Genomic DNA, 22874 nt, shown 5'->3' on the forward strand with positions numbered 1-22874 from the left:
GGGTAACCATAGTCAGATATTCACCTTCTTACAGGTTCCACACCACCAGTTGCTAGGGGAAGCTCTGGATAAATTGTTCACCGATATTTGCATACTCTTTTCCACACCTTAAGTTCATTCTGGCAGTGGTGCAAAAAATGCAACAAGCCATCATGACATTGATCTTCGTTGCATCAACACGGGCCACGCAGGTGTTGTCATCCCTAGTTATTTGAGATGCCTATAGAACCACTCTGCTACCTGTTTGTCTAAATTTATTGACGATGTAAAATGAATACTTTTACCATCCACTATCTTCAGTTCCACTATCTAGCAATGTGGCTCCTGGAGTCTTAAAATTTGAGTGCATCATTAATCTTACGGAAACCTAAAATGAGCTTGCTTTGCAGCAAAGAGGATATGCTTTGCTCGCTACTGTGAGCATAAGTAGAGACATTTGTTTTGATGGGGAAAAATATAAATAATCTAAGGTGTTTTGGTGTTGAAGCGTGGCAATTTTCAGCTGTGCAATCCAGAGTCCTTTTCAAAATGTAAAGTGCTGAAGTAAACCACTTGTAATTTCCAAACTCGGATCTATATGACATGATGTTGCGCAGCATACAAAGCTACAGCACTAAAAGTTGCAGGTATTTAACATTTTACTTACTGTAGCTTGGTTGATTCTTAAGTTATTCAAGAGTTTGATAGATTTTGCTGTATCCTTTGTATGCTTACTTTACATGCTGTCCCTGTAAACAATATATATATTTTTTAAATTGTAATAATTAAAGTAGACTTCAGGCTTGCCTGGTGGCTTACGATTTTCTTTAATTGGGGACTGTGTGGAGGGGGTACAGCAATAGAATAGTTTTGTTGTCTAATACATGAATATGGTGTTTTGAATTAGGATTCAATTTTTCCTTTAAAGGTATTCATTTGATTTTTTTATGTACAGGAATGAGCTTGGTGGAATGAGTGGGTTTTATTGCAACCTGGATGGGCAGCTGGAGATGAACCCACCTGAGCTGGACTTCACTTCAAGTCAGGCGAGTGCACGGACTCTAGTTACCATAAAAGAAAACCTGAAAAGGTTTCACCAGCTTCTGCTCGAGCCACCAAAGGTATGAAGTTTGTGTCACCCTCAAACCACTCCTCTACCAAAGTGGAGTAGATTAAAGGACCATGATGCTACTGTGCCCTTATGTGTATATGTGGCGGTTTAGTAATTGTAAAAAACAAAACTGGCACAGTGGAGTTTGATCTGTGAATCTTTACTGTTTTACAGTAGATATCCTCAAAGGATGTTTAGTAATATGTTACCTAGGAAAGCTAATGTCTGTTTTGAAAAGACTAGTTGGTCATGGTCATGTGGAGTACTTTAATTCCTTAAGCACCTTTCCATCTAATCTTTATAGCAGAGCAACTCAAATTGTTATTAAACTGCAGAATGCTGAAAGGCATCTTCTTCTTTTGGAGAGATCCAGAAATAGTTTTTGCAACTGAGTAAAACCTAAAATGTTCAGCATATGCCTCCATAGTGTCTGGAATCTCAGTCTCTTAGGATTGCACTTTCAATGAGTTTGTCAAAAGGATTTCTTTACACTTTTTGTCCGATTATATTTCTTCCTAAAGTGATCACCAAGTTCAGACTATGCATAGTAAAGATGACTATCATTGCTCTTGACTAACCATGCCAGTCTTGGGTCCCGAACCTTTTACCGCATAAAAGACTGCTGGTCCGGCAGTATACCAAAATGTTCTGCAATATATTTCATCCCATTCCTTCCATCAATGAACTTGCCATTCTTGCTCCTGAGGACTTGTAGTTTTGACACTTGAATCTACATGACTGAATTGTCATTCTGAAAGAGGCAACCTTTTTTCCAAACGTTCTCCAAATGCATTAAAGTGGAAGAAGTTCTATTTTGGTGCATCAGCAAGCAGGCAGACCAGAGGACATGACAGGAAACGTTGATACTACCTTATTTTCGTTTGCCAAAAATCTGGTTTGCAGTGCTCTTTTATTAAAGTGTTTATAACTGGAAAGAAGAACCTAGCCGCCGTTTTTTATGATGCTGCTTTATTTCTTTAGCAGACAAGGGACCAATTTTTATAATCCTTGGACCTAGGCTTAATCATTTTGCCATGATTTACCATTTTTAGGGGAAATTTTAAACAACTTCTGATTTAAAAGTTCCCCTAAAAATGGTCTGCTAAAGCAATAAAGCAGCGTCATAAAAACGGCGGCCTGTCATGTCCTCTGCTCTGCCTGATGCACCAAAATAGAACTTCTTCCCCTTTAATGCATTTGGAGAACGTTTGGAAGAAAGGTTTGCCTCTTTCAGAATAACAATGTGCCAGGCTTCTCTTTTTAACCTATTTGTCCAAGTGTTCTGTGGACCTGATCTCACTTTTACAGTAATATTACATAGGTAGTTACTCTATTTTACTTGTTGTGAATATCGGGGAGAATCTCATGGTCACAAGGAAATTGTATTAGTATTTCCTACACCATGGTTATTCTCTCTGAAACCATAAAGCCATGCCACTTCCTCCCTTCTAAGGCCATAGATTTTTAACTAGTTTCTGTAAATAGATATAGCTTCTATTTGCTCTATATAAGGACCTGCCTAATGCACACTCTGCTGGGTGTGATCGCATAGTGCAGTCTTTCTAATTTGAAATGGGCATTCCTAATGTGTGCATGCTTTGAATTGGGCACCATTCACTGTTTTCTTTATTTGTTCTAAATGCACTCTTATATAGAGTTGCTTATCAGTCATATGCTGTTTTGTTATGAGATTTCACACAAGATATTTTTTTTTTAATTTATTTATAAAGCGCATCAATCATCCCAATCGGGGTATCTCCGCGCTGTAACAGCCTTAGACAGCCAGGTTAGGTAGATCAGAACAGGGAAGTTTTTAACATTTTTCTGAAAGATGGGTAGTTGGCACAGAGACGGATGTGACGGGGGAGTTGGTTCTAAAGTTGAGGGTCTACATTAGCGAAGGATTTGCCTCCTAATCTAGCTTGTTTTATTCGGGGCACGAGAAGGAGATGTTTGGACCCCGAACGGAGGGTTCTAGATGGAGTGTATCTAACCAACATTTCCGACACATATCTTGGCCCCATATTGTTTATGGCTTTGAACACCATGCAGCAAATCTTGAATTTGATTCTTTTGCGTATGGGTAGCCAATTCAATTTATGGAGTAGGATGGAGTGAAGCTGTTCTGGGTGGAGCATTGGTCACTAAGCGGGCTACCTGTAGTCTGCTCAGGAAGGTTTCCTTAGCTGAAATCAGCAGAGCGTTGCAGTAGTTCAGGCGGCTTAGGACCAATGCTTGTATTAGTGTTTTTCGTGTGGATGATGGGAGAAAGGGGAAGACTCTGCGAAGAAGGCATAATGCGTGGAAGCAGGCCCTAGTGGTTGAGGTAGCATGCTCCTCCAAGCCTAGTTTCTGGTCGATTAGGATCCCTAAGTTCTTGACCACGTGGTTTGGAGACAGGGCTGGGCCCAGCTCACCAGGCCACCAGTTGGGTGACCACCTGGTTATTGCATCCTTGAACAACATAATTTCATTTTTTTTCGCGTTCAGCTGAAGGAAGTTGTTACTCATCCAGTCGTGATAGTTTTCATGCCCTCCGAGAAGGTGGCCTGGATGTTTGTGTTGCTCTTGTCAAAGGAGAGAAATAGTTGTTTCGTCAGCGTAGGATATTGGTATAAATCCTAAGTTTCTCAGAAGTGACGCAAGTGGTGTAACATAAATGTTAAATAAGGTAGGGCTCAAACATGAGCCCTGGAGTACACCCTTAGAAACAATGGTGGTCTGTGATTTGAAAGGACCTCTGTTGACAGTTTGGGTTCTCCCTGCCAGGAAATCAGTTAACCATTTTAGTGCGTTTCCCTGTATTCCTATGGCTTTGAATCTCTTTAGCAGGATATGGTGGGAGATGGTGTTGAATGCTGCAGACAGGTCAAGCAGTATAAGAAGCACTGCTTGACCATTGTTTGCAAACATTCTGATGTCTGTAACTGTCACCGGTGCCGTTTCCGTGCTATGTCTGAGACGAAATCCTGACTGTGAGTAGTCGAGGCAGTTAGAGGATTCAATGTATTTGGACAAGTGTGTGTTAATGTGCTTCTCAAGTAGCTTGCTTTGTAGAGGGAGTAGTGAGATGGGTCGATAGTTGGTGATGGCGTCTGGAGGCAGCTTGGCATTTTTCCTGATAGGCAGGATCTGTGCTGCTTTTCATTCATGGGGTGAGCTTGCCTTCCTTTAAAGAACAGTTTAAAATGGAACAAATGGGAGCAGCGAGCTGAATGGCAAGTGATCTGTAGATTTTGGCTGGGATGAGGTCTAAAGGGGATCCTGATTTGGTCCTTTTTAGCAGGGATTCCGTGTCCGCCGTGGTGAGCATAGGGAATTACTCCAGTTTGTGCTAGACGAAACAAAGGGGGGGTTCAACTCTGGGGTTGGAGCGAGAGCTAATGGTCGCAGTTATTTTGTTATAAATGTTATCAATTTTTTGCGAGAGCTATCCTGCAATGTTGTCACATAGGATCTGGGATGGCGACTCTTCCGTGTCGAGGGCTTTGGGATTGATGAAAGTGTTAAGTACCTGGAATAAGGCTTTGGGAGTGTTATCTGCCTGATCAAGTTGGTTAGTGATATACTTTTTTCGGGCGATTTTCATGCTGCAATGGTATTTAGTTTGGGCAGATTTGAAACGTTCTCTGTCGAGGAGATCATGTGTTCGTCGCTATTATCGCTCTAGTTTCTTGCAGTGACTCTTTTCTGTTCGAAGGTCAGTGGTGTACCAAAGGGTCTGGGGTTGTTTGGAGACCGCGGCAGACTTTTTCACGGATACCAATGTGTCTAATGTGGCCTTTATGTTAGCCTGAAAGGCGGTTAAGCGTTTTTTGACTGTCAGAATCCAAAAATTGTGGAGGTATGAAAGGGTGTTTAAAAAGAATGGGTGTCAATTTATGCCGCTGTCTGTAGCTTCTAATTGTTTGTGCTTTCAGGACATTATGCTCTATTGATCCCACAATACAGATTTCAATTTTAGAGTGATCTGACCATGTAAGGGGGCTTGTTGTACCATAGACAGTATTAGGAGAGTTAGAGTGGACTAGATCTAAGGTGTGTCCTGCTACGTGAGAAGGCGCATCATTAATTTTGGTTAATTCAAGTGTGGATAGCTCTGTCAGAAGGGAAACGGCATCCGGATCGCAGGGATTCTCCCTGAGCACATTTAAATCACCGAGGAGTAAGAATCTTTTAGATGAGATCACATAAGGGGAGATCAGGTCCATAAGTAAGGTGTCTGAATCAAGGAGTGGTCCTGGAGGGCGGTATACTAGGGCTCCTTTCCAGCTAAATTGAGCATGTAGGTCAATTCTGAACATTAGGATTTCTATTTTTCACTGACTTTTTTTTTTTAAACAAATTTTTATCAGTCAAATTACACATATTTCGCAGGGCTCTGTGACCCAGAGACTACTGCACAATCAGGTCAGAAGAAAAATTGACTGACATTCTAGTGTTTTGAAAAAAACCCAGCAAATAATATAATAATGCAAACGAAACCCAAATTCCCCCCCCCCCCCTCCTCTCCCCCCCCATCGCACTATACACCCACAGCCCAACCGAATCATTTGGATTTAGCTCAGGGTCAACCCATCAAACCATCCCATCGCACAGACGCGTAAGTTCCCAGCATTAAAGTTGATATCCCCTCTGAGGGTGCTCCCCTGCCACTTCGGCCTTTCACTGTGACTTTTATCGGATCTTTATAGATTATGGCTACCCCTCCCCTCATTTTTCGTGGTCGGTCCAGTTTTTGGATATGATAGCCATCTGGTAATGCTAATGCAATTGCTGTGTGGAGGATGGTTTAATCCATGTTTCTGTTAAGAAACCAATGTGGGGAAGAGAGGAGGAGAGCATGTCCCATATGTTAGTAGCATGCTTGGAGTGATCGAACATTTGCTAGAAAGCAGTCCCAGCTTGCCGTCTTAACAGATAAGTTCTGGAGATTCAATTGATTCTGGGAGTCTTGTGGATCTTTTTTTCCCGAGTTAGCTGATATTGCGTTTACTGGGTGGTGTGAGCAGAATACTCTGATATCCACAGGTTCTGCACGTGAGGGGGCCTTCTACTACCGTAGGGGAAGGTGTGGGTGCATGAGTTGGTGTCTTGCATGTCAGGCAAGCATTGGTTGTCTCTAATATTTAATAGTTGCTGTCTGGTATAGTTGAAGAGGGTTACAGGACTATTTACCTAATTTCCGTGGCAACTGGCAGGGTTTCTGTCCCCTGGCGACTACCAGGCGCGGACGGGCACAGACGGGCTTGCCTTAGGCGTGCCTTTGGCATGTCAGCTGCGCATGTGCCCGGACATCTGTTTTGGTGTGCCCGGCTGCTGAACTGGGGAACTACACATCACTTCCGGGATGTAATCCACTCCCTCCACTCAAACGGAACAATCCGCGGTGGACCGGGGAGGCAACCCTCAGAGCGACACATAATTGAGGTGAGGGCAAAGTGAGTACAATTAAAACGTGACTTTTGGGAAGGTTGCGTGTTTTAAAAGCAAGGAATTCTGTTTTAAACGAGCGATCGATATAAAAGCAGTGAAGGGTGCTAGCGCTATGCAAGGGAGCTAAAAACTGTTCTAGGAGCCCATTACCAGGCGCTCCTGTGGTTGTGGTATTATCGTACAGTTACAATCACCTTGTGGCAGCCTCGAGCGCGTCCGCTGTGCGGGTGCCCGGACATCTGTTTTTGTAGTGCCCGGCAGCTGAACTGCTGACCTGGGGAACTACACGTCACTTCCGGGATGTAATCCACTCAAATGGAACAATCCGCGGTGGACCGGGGAGGCACCCCTCAGAGCGACACATAATTGAGGTGAAGGCTTCCTTTTATAAATTGAGGGAGAATACTTATGGTCAAGATATAAGAATACAAGTAAGTAACTTTTTGTTCTTAGGCAATGCTAAATGTATAATTTTATATGTCTTAAAAGGCAGAACACCTAGATTATCTGTAAAGCTTAAATGTGTTCATTTCTTCTTAAAAACACAGAAAGAAAGCTTGCAGACCACTTGGGGTATTCTTGACCCACCTCTTGGTAACACACGGCTGAATGTGGTGAAATTAGTGGCCTGTTCCTTGAATGCTAACAATGAAGCACTTAACCAGGAATTGATGGAGTTAGATACCATGAATGTTATACTGGTGAGTCCCTGTGGGAAACTGGGTAGGCAAGACCAGTTTTATGTGTTATGCAAATGTATTACTTTATTATTTGGGAAGGTTTTATACACTGGATTTAATCCTTTGGTTATTTTCGATGGCTGGAAATACAGCATATTTCACTTCAAATTCTCATTTCTGCCAGATTTTTGCATTTATTTGCCAGTGACTAGCTTCTCCAGATCAGGGCTTTCTTGCCATTCTGGGGCTTGTAGTCCTTGTTTTATAATAGAATAAACAAGACTAAAAGTCTCAGAATGCAATAAAAAACGTGAATTGGAGCACCTAGTTGCACATGGACCTGGCTGTGTTTGTATTTGTAGCTTTTTAGATCTCTGCAAACTGTGGGAGCCACCCTGTAGCAGATTTGTACATTGTATTGCTCTGCAGAAGGAGTGCCAGTAAGGCTTTACCAAGACAAAATGGTATGGTAGTGCTTTAGCATTGTTTCTCCAATAAAGCCTTATATCGTATTGTTTCATTATTGTACAGCTAAACTCTGTCAGACCTTTTTTTCTAATGGCTGCTTTTGTAGAAGCATTTCAGGGCATTATACTCGATCCAAAAGTGTTTTAGTATTCATGCTGCGGATCTACACAGTTTCCAAGAAAATAAATATATAGTGGGTCCTCAAAAGGCACTATGGGAACTAGTGATCTGTTTCTGACATTTTGTACTTAGGAATTGTACATCAGCTTTTGATCCTACTTTCTTATAAGGGTATTCTGCTAAAAAGCATGTTGTACATTGTAATGTGTAAATTAGGTAGTACTTCATACCACTAATGCATGGCTTTAAGCGCAGAAGTCCTGCTAGTGCTCCGCGCCGACAATAATTGAAAACTTACATTGCATTGGTCTCCACCATACCCTATTTTGAGGTCCTTGAATTTACAAACAAAACAATGGTTTCTTTCTTGACAACGAGTGCAATAACCCTCGAAGTAATCCAAGTCAGTGATGCATTTCCTGTTACATTTCACTTTTTACTTCCTTTTTAATGCTATGTGTCCCTGTTTTCTAGGAGTATTTCCTTTTCCCAAAAATGTTTTTCTACTTTTGTTTTTCATACATTGTAGAATATATGTGTCTTGAATAGCGTATTCTGCAAAATCTGGGTGATTATTATGTGTAGCTGAGTGTTCATGACTGGCCACAGTGAGAGCTTAGGAGCAGACGCTGAACGCAGTGCGAGTTTTGGACACTACCTGCCATGAAGGTGTTCTGAGTAAATGCTCATCAGTCCTCTCTGCAGAACACAGGGCAGCGAGCACATATGTGCTAATTGTTATGGTTCTATAGGGTAGTGTTTGGCCGTGGTACACAGCTGTTGTAATATTGACCCCATCAAAGTAGGCGAATGTATGGTATGTGAGAGGGTATGGTGAAATGGAAGAAACAAAACAGGCAGACAGCGAGAGTGCAAAGTCAGCGATGCACAGGAAAGGAGACTAGCATCGGCAAAGACAGCAGCTCTCACACACACAGGCTATTGGCTTTGTCAATGTCCTTAGCCATGTTGTACAGTAGCATGGCTGTTGTGCAGCATGTCGGAAAGTTGGGGGGAACAAAAAGCACTGTGACCTGGGCAGTTTAACAACATGGAGCAAGATTGGAGGATGAGTGGGGGCAAGCAACAACACAGAGCGGGAGGTAGGGTGTGCGTTGGCAAGCAAGAAAGTGGGACGGGGAAGAAAAACGAACGCAGGACCAATAAACATTGCAGGATCGGGAGTAAGCAACAAACAACGCAGGACTGGGGGGGGACGAGGGGGAGGGTCAGGCAAGCAATGCGGCCAGAAGGGGAAGCAACAACACAGAGCACAACAGGGAGTTTGAATGGGGACAAGCACCAATATGGAACAGGAAGGTGGGCGGGGGTAAGCAACACTGAGCTTAATGAAGGGTGGGTGGATAGGGTTGGAACAAGCAACAACATTGATGTGGGCAAAAGCACATGGGTAAGAGAGAACAACGGGGAAGTGACGAGAGCACATGAGGGAGATGGCCTACAAACACACAAACATATGCACTCTTACAAAGTGCTTCAACTAAAAGAAAAATAGGGAACATGGAAATTCATGTGAAAGGAAAATGGGAATTACGTGTTAGCACAGATTTTTTTTTACTTGTTATCAGAAAAACAAGCATCGGTAAAGCCTAAAAGTCTGATCTGTTTGGAATGTACATGTTTGATGCTGTTCTATATTATGTGACGTTTATGGATGCACTACCAGAACACAAAGATAGATGCGCCCAAATACTAGTCTGGTAGCACGCTGTGTCAAGCACAGGATTCTAGAACATGATTTAAGCTGCGCATCTTTGCAGGGTTCCTAGTTATGCTTTTTTTGGCACACCCCATTAGATACTGCTACCTTGATTAGATTGTTTCAAAGGAGTGTGAAAGTAGATGCATAAGTAAATGCAGTTGCATCCATAACCAATGTTTCCTCTAATTTTTTTTCTGTGTTCGGCTGAGTAAGGTCTTTGTGCGCTGCCGCCAAGCCTATGGGCGCCAAGAATCCGACCACGCGTGTAGATCAGGCCTTTAAGTGGGATGAAAAAACTTTGGGGTCTCTCAAAGTGGCGTGGCCGTTGCAATTAAGGGTGTGGCATCAAAAGCAATTGCGGAAAGATTTGTGCTTAGCATAGTGTGCCACCGGACCGATATTTTGCTTCTTCTGTCATTGCATCCAGGTATATATTACAAGTAACATTACACCAACAAGAAGCGAGGTCTACTGGCGGTGTCGATGGTTGTTTGTTGCATAAAGTTGTATATAATATTGAAAATGCTTCCGTTCTGGTGATGGAGGATGTGGCTTAATGCTAGAGCTGCCGACTTCGGAGATGGGTTTTGAGTCTCGGGTCAGCTTAACAGCCTGTGATTCTGGGCAAATCAATTAATCTTCCCATGCGTAGCAAAAAAAAAAAAAAATCATGTAAAGCTCTCCAAAACTTTTGGGTTGAGTCGCACTATATAAAACTTGCTGCATTTCTTTTCTAAATGTGGGGCTGATGGTTTGCCTTTTGAAAGAATTTATATTAAATGCAGCCCATGACAGGCGCTGTAATTTAATATCCATTCTTTCAAAAGGACCACAATCGGCCCCACAGCGTGCAGCATTAAGAAGAAAAATGCAGCAAGTCTACACACACAACGTTCATCTGAAAGCACACGTTGTGCTTTTAAACAGAATACATTTATTTTCTTATAGCGCGGCTGAGGGGCTAGCTGTGGACTGCATTTAACATAAATACTTTCAAAAGGCAAACAATCGGCCCCACAGCCACGCTCTATTTACATTGGTTATATTTCTTGTTACATAAAACAGTAATCCGTTTGTAGTGTGTGCAGCGCATTTCAGGTCTGAAGAAAACCAATCAGGGGTGTAATCCTGCCTCTGACAAGTACATTTGCAAATATACTTCTTAACTGAGAATTTACATGAAGAGGATATACTGTATACATTGAAAAGGAACATGGGTTTTATAATCTTAATCCATAGACAGCAGAAGTATCCTACAGATGAGATTGATATTGCAGCCTGAGTCCTCCGAGCCACTACCTGGGTTTCATACTACTGAAAGCTTTAGACAACACCCATATCCATATGGTGATATGCCTTTCCCTCATAGACCCAAGGACAGCCAACACCATTTCAACTAAAGTATGTCCAGAACCCTAATGAAAATTTGAGCGCTTTAAGATCTTTTCTGCAAAGTGTTATGTAAATGATGGGTACATAGTGTCTGATAGAGACATCTAGCTGCAGATTCCTTACCTTTGAGCTTCCAGGCGTCCAGATGGAACCGGAAGATTAGCACTACCCCTGCGCGCCAAAAGGTGGCGTTGGTCGACTCTGCATGATGGTGTAAGGATCTGGTTGTTTGTTCTTGTTGTGACGTCTGTATCAACTATATAGGCTCCACCCGACGCGCTGGCGTCTCTTCTTACCGCGCCAGCCAGCACAGATCTGTCAAAGAGCGCTACCCCTGCCACTTTTTGACAGACTTCTTTTTCTCGATTCCTTTTGGTGAACTAGGTATGTTGAGTAGGAAAGCTTTGGGGTTCATGTCATGCGGCCCCTGACACTTTGCCATGTCTGTCAAGTACCTCCATTTGGTGTATCTCTTGTGCGCGACCACAACACAGTCGTACTCAGATTGCGGGCCATTGCGCGGAAGGCTTTGAGGGAGCAGTCCCTAAATCTGATCGCGGTCTGGCGGCACAAAGGTCACCTTGTCGATCTCGGTCGAGGGGAAGGTCCGAGCACAGCTCCGGGAGTTCGAAATCTTCCTCCTCAAAGTTGTCTTGGTCCGGTAAGAAGCTCCTAAAAAAAGCACAAGAAGTCTAAGCCTGCTGCAACTTTGCCCTCTGTCGCGCGACGAGATGGAGGAGCCTTGGCGACCATATCTGTGGAGCGGGTGCCTGGACCAGCTCTGCTTTTCCCTCCTTTTCCGGGTCCGGGAGTGATCCCCGCCCAACTGAAGAAATTTTAAGACGCCATGTGCTACATTTTTAGGCTGCCTGAGCCTGCCAGTGCGCCTTTGGGCCACGCAGGTTCAGCTGAAGGAGATCCCGTGGGTTCCATGCCTTCAGCTCCGGTTCCTCTTGGATCCGTAATCTGGATCGGTGGTGCCACTCAACCTGCCCTGTTCTGAAGTGTTCGCATGGAGGATGAAGATTGGGAGGGGTTTCTGGCTCCCTTAGAAAGCCTGCACCCAATCATAACCTGGACTGGTATGAGGACCTGTCTGATGTCAGCGGCCTGGACACCTCCCCAGAATCTGGCATGCTGTCTCCACCTAACATTGCTACGGAGAAGGGAGCTTCATTCACAATGGTGGTGCGTAGGGCTGAGGAGGTCTTCGAACAGCAGCTTCCTATGGTGGCAGTCAAGACTAACGTCCTGACGGAGGTCCTGCAGCCTGGTGTCTCCTCCTCAGAACCATTGCTGCCTTTCAACGAGGCCTTAACAGATGTTATATGGGCACCTGGTCCAAGCCTAACACAGGGACTCCTTTGACTAGAACCAATGCCCGCCGCCACTGCCTTGTACCGGGCGACCTAGCCTTCCTCTCTACCCACCTCACCGAGCTTGATTGTTCAAGCCTCCACTTCCCACAGCATGTTCCTTTTCGCATCCCAGACAGGGAATCCTAGAGGCTAGACAGCTTTGGTAAGAATTTTCTTTTCTTCCACCAGCCTAGCTGTGTGGTGGTAAACACTGCATGCCTCTTGAGCCTTTACTCCCATTCTCTAGGGGTTATGGTTGCGCAAGTGCTGCCCAGAGTCTGACGAGGACTGAGTTCTCAACCAGGCCATTACTGACTAGAGAGATGCGGCTAAGCTTGCCATGCTATGTGGCTTAGAGACAAGGACGTCTGGCTTTTCAGGGGATGTCCAAGTTAATCTTATGGAAATGCCCTTTGATGGCTCTCGTCTCTTTGGAGACACGGCGGACACAGCACTTGAGCATTTTAAGGACTCGCGGACTACGGCCAAGTTCTTAGGCCTCTCCATGTCATCCCGGCCTGTGTCTATCGTGGCTACAGAACAGGCTACCAACCATGCCAACCCTATTCCAGCCAGAAGACCCCGCACGTCCAGCAACCTCTGCGGGCCATGGAAGCAGTTCGCTCCGACCCCGTGGATAGGGTAGTTAGAACTAGGCTCATGCCACTGCCCCCTCCTCCACCGCAAAAGCCTCCTAGTCTGATCCTTCTGAATCATGGATGTCCAGTTGGTGGCAGGATACGTCATCACCTCCACCGCTGGCGAGATATCAGCTTGAAGTGGTGGGTGCTGCAAATAGTCCGAAGGGGCTACTCCCTCCTGTTCAAGACTACTCCCCAGCCCCCCCCCCCCCCCCTCCATGCCTCCAACTTACGATCTTAGGCAAAAAAACACAATGTTCACAAGGAACTCATTTATCCAAGCAACACAATATGTGCAAGCTGAAGTAACTTGCTCAGATTTAATCTCAATCATAAATATCCAGTTACGACCTTCCTAATTAGGTCACAGTAAAAATTACCTAAGGGTATTTATACATATTTAGTTTGAGAATTCTTAAAAAAGACTAACACAACAATTAGTAAAGATGGTGCTTACTTAAGCCGAAGTAAGTGGAATTTATTCTGCAGTCAGTCTTTACCACGGATGTATTTCCTTACACATGAAAGAGTTGGAAAGTTTGCATTAGTTGCACATTAGGAGTGATTTGTGAGCCCCAGTGAAGAGACCAAAACCTATCTTGGTGAATACTAAGTGAAAATGCGAGGAAACAGGTTATTGGTAAACATCAAAAGGACGAGCTGTACATAATGGTTAATGAATCATTCAGACTATCTCTTTTGTTAGTGTCGACGACGTTTCGACCCTCTCTTGATACGGGGTCTCTTCATGACCGCATTTCTGAGGACGAATGTAAGGAAAATAAAATTAGGGTGGTGGAAATACAGCGTGGCGATGAGAAGGGCTAAGCTCAACGTGTGCACTGTGGCTTACCAGTACAGCACAGGGCATCTATTTCTTGGTGTATCCTGGAAGTATGGAGGAATGCCGGGTGAAGAATGGGGAACAAAAACCACAGGAACAGCAGAATTGCGGAACCTGTAATCGAGGAATGGCACGGATAAGTATTAACTGGTCATACTAGCATTGTGCACCCTGAAGGTAAGACGATGGAGGCAAACTCACTATTTTTTAGTTCCAAACACGTAGTTGGCAGGGATACATCAAGGGTTAACTGTAGAAATCCGATGCTAATCACTCATTGCAATTCCGGGACGAACTGTATGAAATCAATTAACAAATCGTATGCGTTCTGGATGGACTCTACGAGTAAATAGTCAAGGCACACGAGGGGTTAATATTATCGCAGGATGCTTGCTTGTCATGCCAGGAGCTTCAATGGTACTTACTTAACCGTCACCTTCTCAGACCTCTCAGTGGAGCGGTTGTTCCGTGTGCGAGACGCCGGGAGATGAGTAATTTAAATAGGGATGTGTATCTACCGGAAATAGGTAACGCCAGCACGCGCGCAGGAAGGTAAATTGTGCCAGTAGCTACGACGGCCATCTCAGAGTAACCCGGGATTACTAAAAATCTTATTCCATAAATCTATTGGAAGCTTTTAACTCGTCTGAGCATAGATGTTACATGCTGTGTCTCTTCTGCATGATACTGGTCACATTATTGTGTCATTTAGTTATTAATCACGTAAACAAATTGCCCAAATATATGCAGTGCAATTAGTTGTATATACAGTAGTTACGGCGGCCATATTGTAGTGGTCTTTTCAAGGCTCTTAGCCTACTAGAGCAGAGAGGCACATGTGTCCTCTGTACGATATTAAGTACATTGATCTAATACTTCAATTGATAAACACGTTGCATTTGAGCAGTACAGACACGGTCTCCTAATATATACAGTGCATTTCTATATACAATAGCTACGGCGGCCATCTTTTTATGTTTCCAGTGTAAGAATAATCTATTCATTCTTACTGTACGATATTAATTACATTGATTTAATACTTCAATTATAATACAGTAGAGACAGGATTATTGAGGTTCATAGTCTCTTATAGCAGAGAGGTACATAACATTATCTCCTCTGCAGGATATTGATTATATGAAACCGTACTCTAGTTAATGAACTAGTAGCATTGAATAGTACAAACAAGGTGCCAATATATATACATTGCATGTAAAAATACAGTCCTAGTGTTGATCAATATACAGTGCATGTATGCGATTCATAGGAAGTATAGGCAGGGCCCTGTCTAACTAGTGAGGCGGGATCTGCTCTGTGTTGTAGTTTCTTAGTGCAAGCTGATGAACCTGCGCCATTCCTCAAGGCTGTTCAATCCTTTCCGGATGGATTCACATTTATCGATCCATTTACACTCTAAGGATTGTAAAATTAGTGAAATGTTTCCTCCTCTGGAAGGTATCTTGATACGATTTCAGGGTATTCAATGTGGGCCAATGTCTCTTGATGGTTTTCTGTACCTGAGTACTCAGTGGGCAAAAGGTAGTAACGCACACACTCCGTTCAGTACAGTTTTTAACAGTCTTTGTGAGTAGTACCTCAGGAGGGCTGAACCACGCCCTTTTCATTGAAGTCCTAACCAATCTCTTTGAATATCCTCTTTCACGCCGTCTATCACTCAGTATATTTGCTTCTCTGAAGAAGTCTTCCTTCTCCGTGCAATTGCGCCGAAGCCTCAAACATTGGCCATATGGTAAGCCTTCCTTCAAAGCCCTGGGATGGAATCTGTTGTATTGTAACAGTGTATTTCTGTCTGTCGGTTTCTGATACAGCGATACATTCAGGTGATTATCACGGCATCTAATCTTTAGGTCTAAGAATGGGACCATCTCTTTGTCTTTGTTGTATTTAAACGTCAGTGCTGACTGACATTCGTGTAGGTATGTGATAAACATTTCTAAATTTTCTTCAGTTGCAGTCCAGACGAAGAAAACCTCATCGATGTAGTGTTTCCAGCACCTTATGCTATTGAAGAAATGGTTGGTTATGTTGTTGATGTATTTCTCTTCAAGGTCACCTACATAGAGATTGGCCAGGTATGGTGCAAAAATAGCTCCCATTGAAGTCCCCGAACATTGTTGGAAGTAGCTGGTATTAAATCTGAAATAGTTCTTTGTGAGCGCTATTTCTAGCTGGTCAGTAATGAACTCTGTGGGAACCTCGAATGGAGCTGGCTGGGAGTTCAAAACAGTTTTGATGACATTAATGCTGTCCATTTGTGGGATAGTCGTATATAACAAATCAATGTCCATAGTGACTACTATCTCTTGCATGGGGTTATATTCCATACCTTCTCCCAGATTTATCATATACGTGCTATCTCTGACGTATGTAGGTAGGACAGGAACATACTCTTTGTTGAAACTGTTGATGTAGTGTTCCAGGACAGACCCACATCTGGACAGGATGGGTCTCCCTGGGGGATTATTGGTATCCTTGTGCACCTTGGGTAAGGTATATAGGACTGGAGTCCTTGGATATTCTTTGTTGAGATAATCAAATTCTCGTTTTGGTCAGGAATCCCTCATCTAGGCCATTCTTAGTGACTACCTTTATCAATTTCTGGATGTCTGTCATGGGGTCTCGTGGCAGTTTCTTATAGTGTTGGGTGTTGTTCACTTGTCTCATTATCTCAGCGTCGTATTTCGTTCTTTCTTGTATGACGATCCCGCCTCCTTTGTCCGCACGTTTCAGGATAATGGTTTCATTATTTTTCAGGATAATCAAGGCCTCACATTCAGGTTTTGTGATGTTGTATGAGGTAAATACTTTGTCTTTTAATTTCAGGATGTCTTCGAGTATGCCTCTTTCGAAGGCTAGAATCTCCAGAGGCATCATGCTGTAAGTTGGTATAAAAGTGGATTTTGGTCGCATAAACGATCTTGAAGTGGATGGGAGTTCTTCATGATTGCTGAAGAAAACTCTTAGTCTCAGTGTTCTGAAAAATTTGTGGAGTTCGGTTTGTAGTTGGAAGAAATACGTTGTTTCTGTTAAGACATATATGATAAACCTTTGCTCAAAAGAGACAGTTCATTACTGTTCATCATGTCTGTGGATAAATTAAAAACCGGGAAGGTACCATCTGCGTTCAAGTCGTTAGTGTTTCTTGACGAGTACACATTGTTAGGGTTTCTTAAAGGGTCCTCATTGTTGTTTTCGGAGATGCTCCTTTGGGGTCTTGCTGCTCCCGTCTCTAGATCCCCCATTTTGTCCTGGCCAATGTTCGTTAGAACTCTTCCTTCTTCCATCATATTCACTGGCCTTCTGGTCCCCAGGTGTAGTATTGGTGACGCGTTTGCCGTTCTCCTGCAAACTGGTGCCCTACTCTCTTTTGGTTCCGGTTGGTCCCTCTGTGCCTGGCCTAAAAAAGGCTGTTGTTGATGTCTTTGCAGTCCACTGGTACCTTCACCTCCATCGTCCGATGTGTCAGAACCTTCTGAGGAATCTGACAGACAAATGAGGTTGTTATTCCTGTATCGTCCCCAGGTTGCACTCTTCTTGTACTGCTGAGGTTGAGTGTAAAAGTCCTCTTGTAGATATGGGAAGGACTTCTCTTTGCTGTAAGCTGTGATATCCTTCTGTACTTTATCCGCCTTCTTCTTCAATTCAAAGGAGTTGAATTCCTGTATTGTTTTGTTTAATTTCTCAAGGGCCAACTTGGACTCTTCAATGTTGTCACAACCAAAGAGCTCTTTTTCTAAGTTGTCTATTTCAATTAGCTCTTGTTTGCTGTTTTCCAAAGCAGTTTCTATGCCCAAGACCATCCAGTGTCTTGAGCATGTGGTGGATATATGTGAAAATCCGCCTTTGAATTTCTTCTCGTCTCTGAAGGTGCCAGGTGCGTTCCTCACTATTAGGCCTTACGATCGGCTGACTGAAGAGCACCTTGCCTTATTCCATGAGGAAGACCAGACTCTTTTGGCCAAGTTAGCCTTAGAGAGGGTCCCCGGGGCCGAGAGAGGCTGTGGTTGCTATGTCTGCTATTTTCTGGTTCCAAAGGACAGAAGCCTTTGTCCTAGCCTAGCCCTCATGGCCCTCAACTACTTCCTCAACAAAAAGTACAAGATGCTCACCCTTGTTTAGGTCCTGTCTGCTCTGGACCCGGGATGGTAGCATTGGACTTACAGGATGCCTATTTGCACAGCCACGTCCTGCCTGCTCATTGTCTCTACCTGTGGTTTACGGTGGGCTATGACCACTTTCAGTTTTCCGTGCTCCCCTTCGGCCTCACCAGTGCCCCTCGAGTGTTCATCAAGGTGATGGCGGTGGTCACAATCCCATGTGCAGAGATCTGGGGCTCCACTCTTCCCCCTATCTCGACAATTGGTTGTTGAAGGCAGGCTCATCCCAAGCAATTGTATCCCACCTCCAGAGTACAGCAAACCTCCTGCATTCACTGGGGTTCACTATCAATGTGTCTAAGTCACACCTGACTCCCTTTCAGACGCTCCCTTTCATCGGAGTGTTTCTGGACATGGTGCAGTTTTGAGCCTATCCTCCCGAATGGGGAGTCCAGGATATTTAAGCTATGATAAAGGTGTTTCAGACTCTATCTTGGATTTCGGTGAGAATGACTGAGGCTGTTGGGCCTCATGGCCTCAGCATTCTGCTAGTGGACCATGCCAGATGGCACATGCAAATGCAGCAGTGGGACTTTAAGTTCCAATGAGCGCTGCATCTGGGAAATATCACTGACCTAATTGAGATATCGGGGGGCACCGTGAACGACCTGAAGTGGTGGCTGACAAACAGCAATTGGGGTCAGAGACAGACCCCTCTCCCTTCCCCACCCAGATCTCACTGTAGTGACGGATGCATCCCTTCTGGAATGGGGCGGCCATCTGGGAGAGGTGGAGATCAGAGGGCTCTGATCTCCGGCGGAAGCGACGCTCCAAATCAGCCTGTTAGTGCTTCGTGCTATCCGGGTGGCACTGCAAGCCTTTTTACCATCCCTCAAAGGAAGGCTAGTTGAGGTGTTCACAGACAACACTATGGCCATGTGTTACTACAACAAACCGGGCGGAGTGGGGTTGTGGACCCTTTGTCAAGAGGCCCTGCATCTCTGAACGTGGCTGAAACAGGGCATTTCCTTGGTGGTTCAATATCTGGCTGATTCCCAGACCGAGGAACTCAGTCGCCGGTGCCTTGCGGATCACAAGTGCTGTCTCCATCTGGAGGAGGCGCATGGTCTCTTTTAACAGTGGGTAGAGCTTTGGTTATATATGTTCGCCTACGAATAGAACGTGCAATGTCCGCAGTTTTGCCCTTTGTAGTTTTGAAGGCGGTTCTCGCTCAGCAACACTTTTCGTCACGAGTGGAGCACAGGGCTCCTATACTCCTTTCTGCCCATACCACTCCTGGCCAGAGTGCTCAAGAAGAGCAGCAGTGGCTCCTTGTAGTTCCGGACTGGGCACGGAGAGTCTGGTATCCCGAGCTTCTGCAGATGAGCATCGATCCTCCGTTCAGGCTGCCTCTTCGGGAGGATCTTCTGTCACAGTAGCAGGGGAGGGTCCTCTATCCAAACCTGTCCACTCTGTCTCCTTGCGTGGAGATAGAGCGGCAACAGTTAACAGATTTTGACCTTTCTTCCGAAGTCTCTGGTTATTCTGGCAGCCAGGCGTCCCGCCACAAAGTATGGATATGCCTGCTGATGGCAAAAGAAATTGTAAAAACTGTATAGAACGGTCCCTTGACCCTTTGTCTGCTTCCCTGTCAGATGTCCTTCTCTTTATTCTCTCATTGGCCCAGCAGGGCTCTTCTCTGGGCACTCTGAAGTGCTACCTTTCGGCCCTGTCTGCTTTTCTTCGGCTGCCAGATCAGCCATCCCTTTTCAAATCGCCTCTTGTTCAGAAATTTGTGAAGGGGCTTAACCATATGTTTCCCCCTTCGCCTATTATTATGCCCATATGGGACTTTAATTTGGTCCTTACTTGTACAAAAGTGATCTCTTTTTGCATGGTTGCCCCCACTTTTTGCCAAACTGTTGATGTACTTTGACTGAGTGTACCCTGGTTCCTGCCAACCAGGTACCCAGAGCCTATGTTCTTTCCCTAAACTGCATTAATACAAAACCCAATCGGCACTCTTTGGCCCATGTCAGTCCCTTGTAAATGGTACCATAGGTACCAAGGGCACTGTGAGCAGGGAAGGCTTCTAAGGGCTGCAGCACTTATTGTCACCCTTGGAGGCCGTGTACCTTTACACACCCCCAGCGCCATTACAGGCTGTGTCTTTTGATGCAAAACAAAGTGAAGAGTCGACATGGCACACATCCCCGTGTGCCATCCCTACAACCCACTGCCCTGGCATAGGTCTGCCACCCCTCTAGCTGGGTGCACTATACCAGTTGTGAGGGTACAGGTACGTGAGCCCTGTATCCCTACAGTGTAAACCAATTCTTAGACATTGTAAGTGCAGTAATGCCATCAAGAGTATATGGTGCTGGGAGTTTCTCATTACGAACTCCACCGCACCATAATTGAGTTACTGAAAACTGGGAAGATTGGTATCAATCTTCTCAGTACATTAAACCCACACCGATGCTAGTGTGGGATTTAATGAAAAATGCACTGAGAGGGCATCTTGGAGATGCCTTTGTGAAAAAAGACCTAACTCTAGTGTCCTGGCTGAGTTGCTGCTTGCCAGCTGCCATTACCAGATGTGTTTCTGGACCCCTGCGTCGAGAACCTGCAGCTCTCGGGTCTGGAACAATGCACTTTCTTGGACGAGGTGCCAATCCTCCTCCCCCAAGATGGGCAGGGTCAATGAAGCCTGCCTTCAAAGGCTTGCCGCCTTTGTTAGCTACCATAACCATTTGCTGCTTCCAGCAACTGGCCCCCTCCAGAGAATTATTGGGAAAACCAAGTGAGGAAGGAAGGTGTGCACATCTTTGCCAAGCCCACCCCTCGGGTCGGGGAGGCGAGGTGAACCACAACTCTGTTCCCACTATCTTGCAGATGGGGGGGGACCCAGCCAACCAGAGAGGCATATGCCCTCCTCCAACTGGGAGGTGGCATAATAGGGTGTGTACCCATCCCCAGGAATGGACCCATTGGTTCTGACCTGTACCTACCTGTAACACCCCTAAATTTAGTATTTAGGGGCAACCCTGAACCTTAGCCTCCTCAGACAAAATCCAACCAGAAGAGCATAAGGGCAGAAGAAGTCGTGCTGAACTAAGAAGTGGAGAACGCCCACTTACTTGGCCCCAGCCCTACTGGCCTGTCCCCACCTTGAACCTGCTCCAGCGAAATCCCGGTGTCTGGCATCCCCAAGAACCCAGAGGTCTTGCCCTACCTTCCCAAACCAAGTCTTTTTCTCCGTGAACACCGCATTTGCTCACCCACCGACTGGCCAAATTCGCGGGTCTGCATCTGATGCCCACGGCCCAAGTTCGAGTGGCCCAACACCAAAAAGAGGTCTCCCCGGCGATCCCGACCGGACATCTGGTGATCTCTGACCTGCCTCGATTCTCCAGTCTACGCCTACAGACCTTTTCTGGAGGATCCACCCCCCCAACCGCGACCGGAACTGGTAAGAAAAACCTGACGCCTAAAGACGCCACTGCACCAGACGTCCCACAGCCTTGGGTGGCCCAACCAACGGTGTCCCAGCATCCCCAGGCATCACAACTTACCTCTCCAACCGATGGTCACCTCCAGAAGATCCTAATTCCAGAAGCTTTGCTCCGACAACCTTGTGGCCCGCGCATGAGCAGCCACCAACTGGAGTCCTCCTACCCCCCATTGGATAACATTGGACCTCAGCACTCTGCACCTGGCGCCATAGTGCCGCTGAGTGTGTTTTGAGAGTGCATCCTTGACCCTGGTGTAACCCCGGTTCTAACCCCAGAATACCAACTCCCAAGAATAAGTACTTGCCTGCAAACCAATAACTTTGTTTCCTCCCATACAATTGCATTGACTGCTTTTCCTTGGAAATTCTTCTGTGTGGAGTTGGTTTGTATGAAACATTGAAAGACTGCAGCTATGTAAAAACAGACTTACTTACCTTTTATCTAAGAAATGTCCCAGTGGGATATCTAGGCATATCACCCTGAATAGCAAAATTAACTTAAAGTAATCTAAAAAGTAATGTGCACATTTATCTGTAAAGTAACTGAAAAGTAATTTTGAACTGTTGATTTACTTGTAAATCAACCAACTGCATTCAACTGTAAATCACTGCATAAGAGTTTGCATAGTATTATTTCACTTAACTGCATCAGGCTTGGCTTGGTTCTACAAATAAAATACCTAAATAATATTTTTATCCAAACAAATTGGTCTGAGTTCAGTCTTTGAGTGTGACATTTCTTGCCTGAGTTTGTACAATAAATGCTTAACACTACATATTGCTCGTACTAAGTTGACAAAGAGCTGGTACTACGGTGGCATCGCCCTGCGTGACATCAAGTCTTCTAATTGGCCCTCCCAACTAGTTGTTTTAAATCAGTGGGCTCATCGACCTATTTCGGGACCCGCTTACAGAATGAACTGGCACAATATGCTACCCGGCTCCTATTTTAGAGCACTTTACGGGGGCAAACGTTACGCACCCAGGTTCACTCCCATGTCAACTACTGTGGAGATATGGCATAAAGCATCACTGGCTTTGGGGTGGAAAGACACAACAACGCAAGTTACCACCATGCTGGAATTCAACCACTTGGGTATGCTCTCCCGGCAACCGGGATTCGATGGATGGGATTTGATGGGTCTTACTACAGTCGGGGATTTGTGGGCGAGGGGTGGAGTGGTTCCTTTTTCTGATCTAAAGAGGGACTATCGATTGCATGATCGAGAAACTTTCCGTTATTTGCAGGCTAGAAATGCCTTGTATAAAGCCATTCCCAAGGACTCGGAGGTACTGGTCTGTTCGCCTCTGGAAGATAGATCATTGGATAATTACCGGAAAATCCTCTACCACACCCCACACACCCAGGATAAACTGTGGGCTAAGTGGGCTGATGAGGTTGGAGATCTTGATGACGATGAGTGGCATCCACGCGCGAGGTAGCGATCCGATCACGATTTAGACTTCAACTCAAAATGCTGCATCGGACG

The 22874-nt window shown here is 45.0% G+C and overlaps 1 protein-coding gene across 7 annotated transcripts in view; it reads left to right on the forward strand.

Annotated features, from left to right (window-relative positions):
• PPP6R1 (protein phosphatase 6 regulatory subunit 1) overlaps window positions 1–22874 on the forward strand; it is a 1096922-nt gene that overhangs the window by 287755 nt on the left and 786293 nt on the right. For 5 of the 7 annotated variants that reach the window (XM_085616386.1, XM_085616383.1, XM_085616382.1 and 2 more), the window contains exons 8-9: window positions 935–1100; window positions 7075–7227. In XM_085616386.1, the coding sequence (XP_085472512.1) occupies window positions 935–1100; window positions 7075–7227 (319 nt within the window). The remainder of the gene's footprint in view (window positions 1–934; window positions 1101–7074; window positions 7228–22874) is intronic. The other 2 variants (XM_085616387.1, XM_085616388.1) reach the window with 1 other exon arrangement.

Source organism: Triturus cristatus, chromosome 7 (assembly GCF_964204655.1).
Source record: "Triturus cristatus chromosome 7, aTriCri1.1, whole genome shotgun sequence".
In the NCBI taxonomy this organism is placed as follows: domain Eukaryota; kingdom Metazoa; phylum Chordata; class Amphibia; order Caudata; family Salamandridae; genus Triturus; species Triturus cristatus.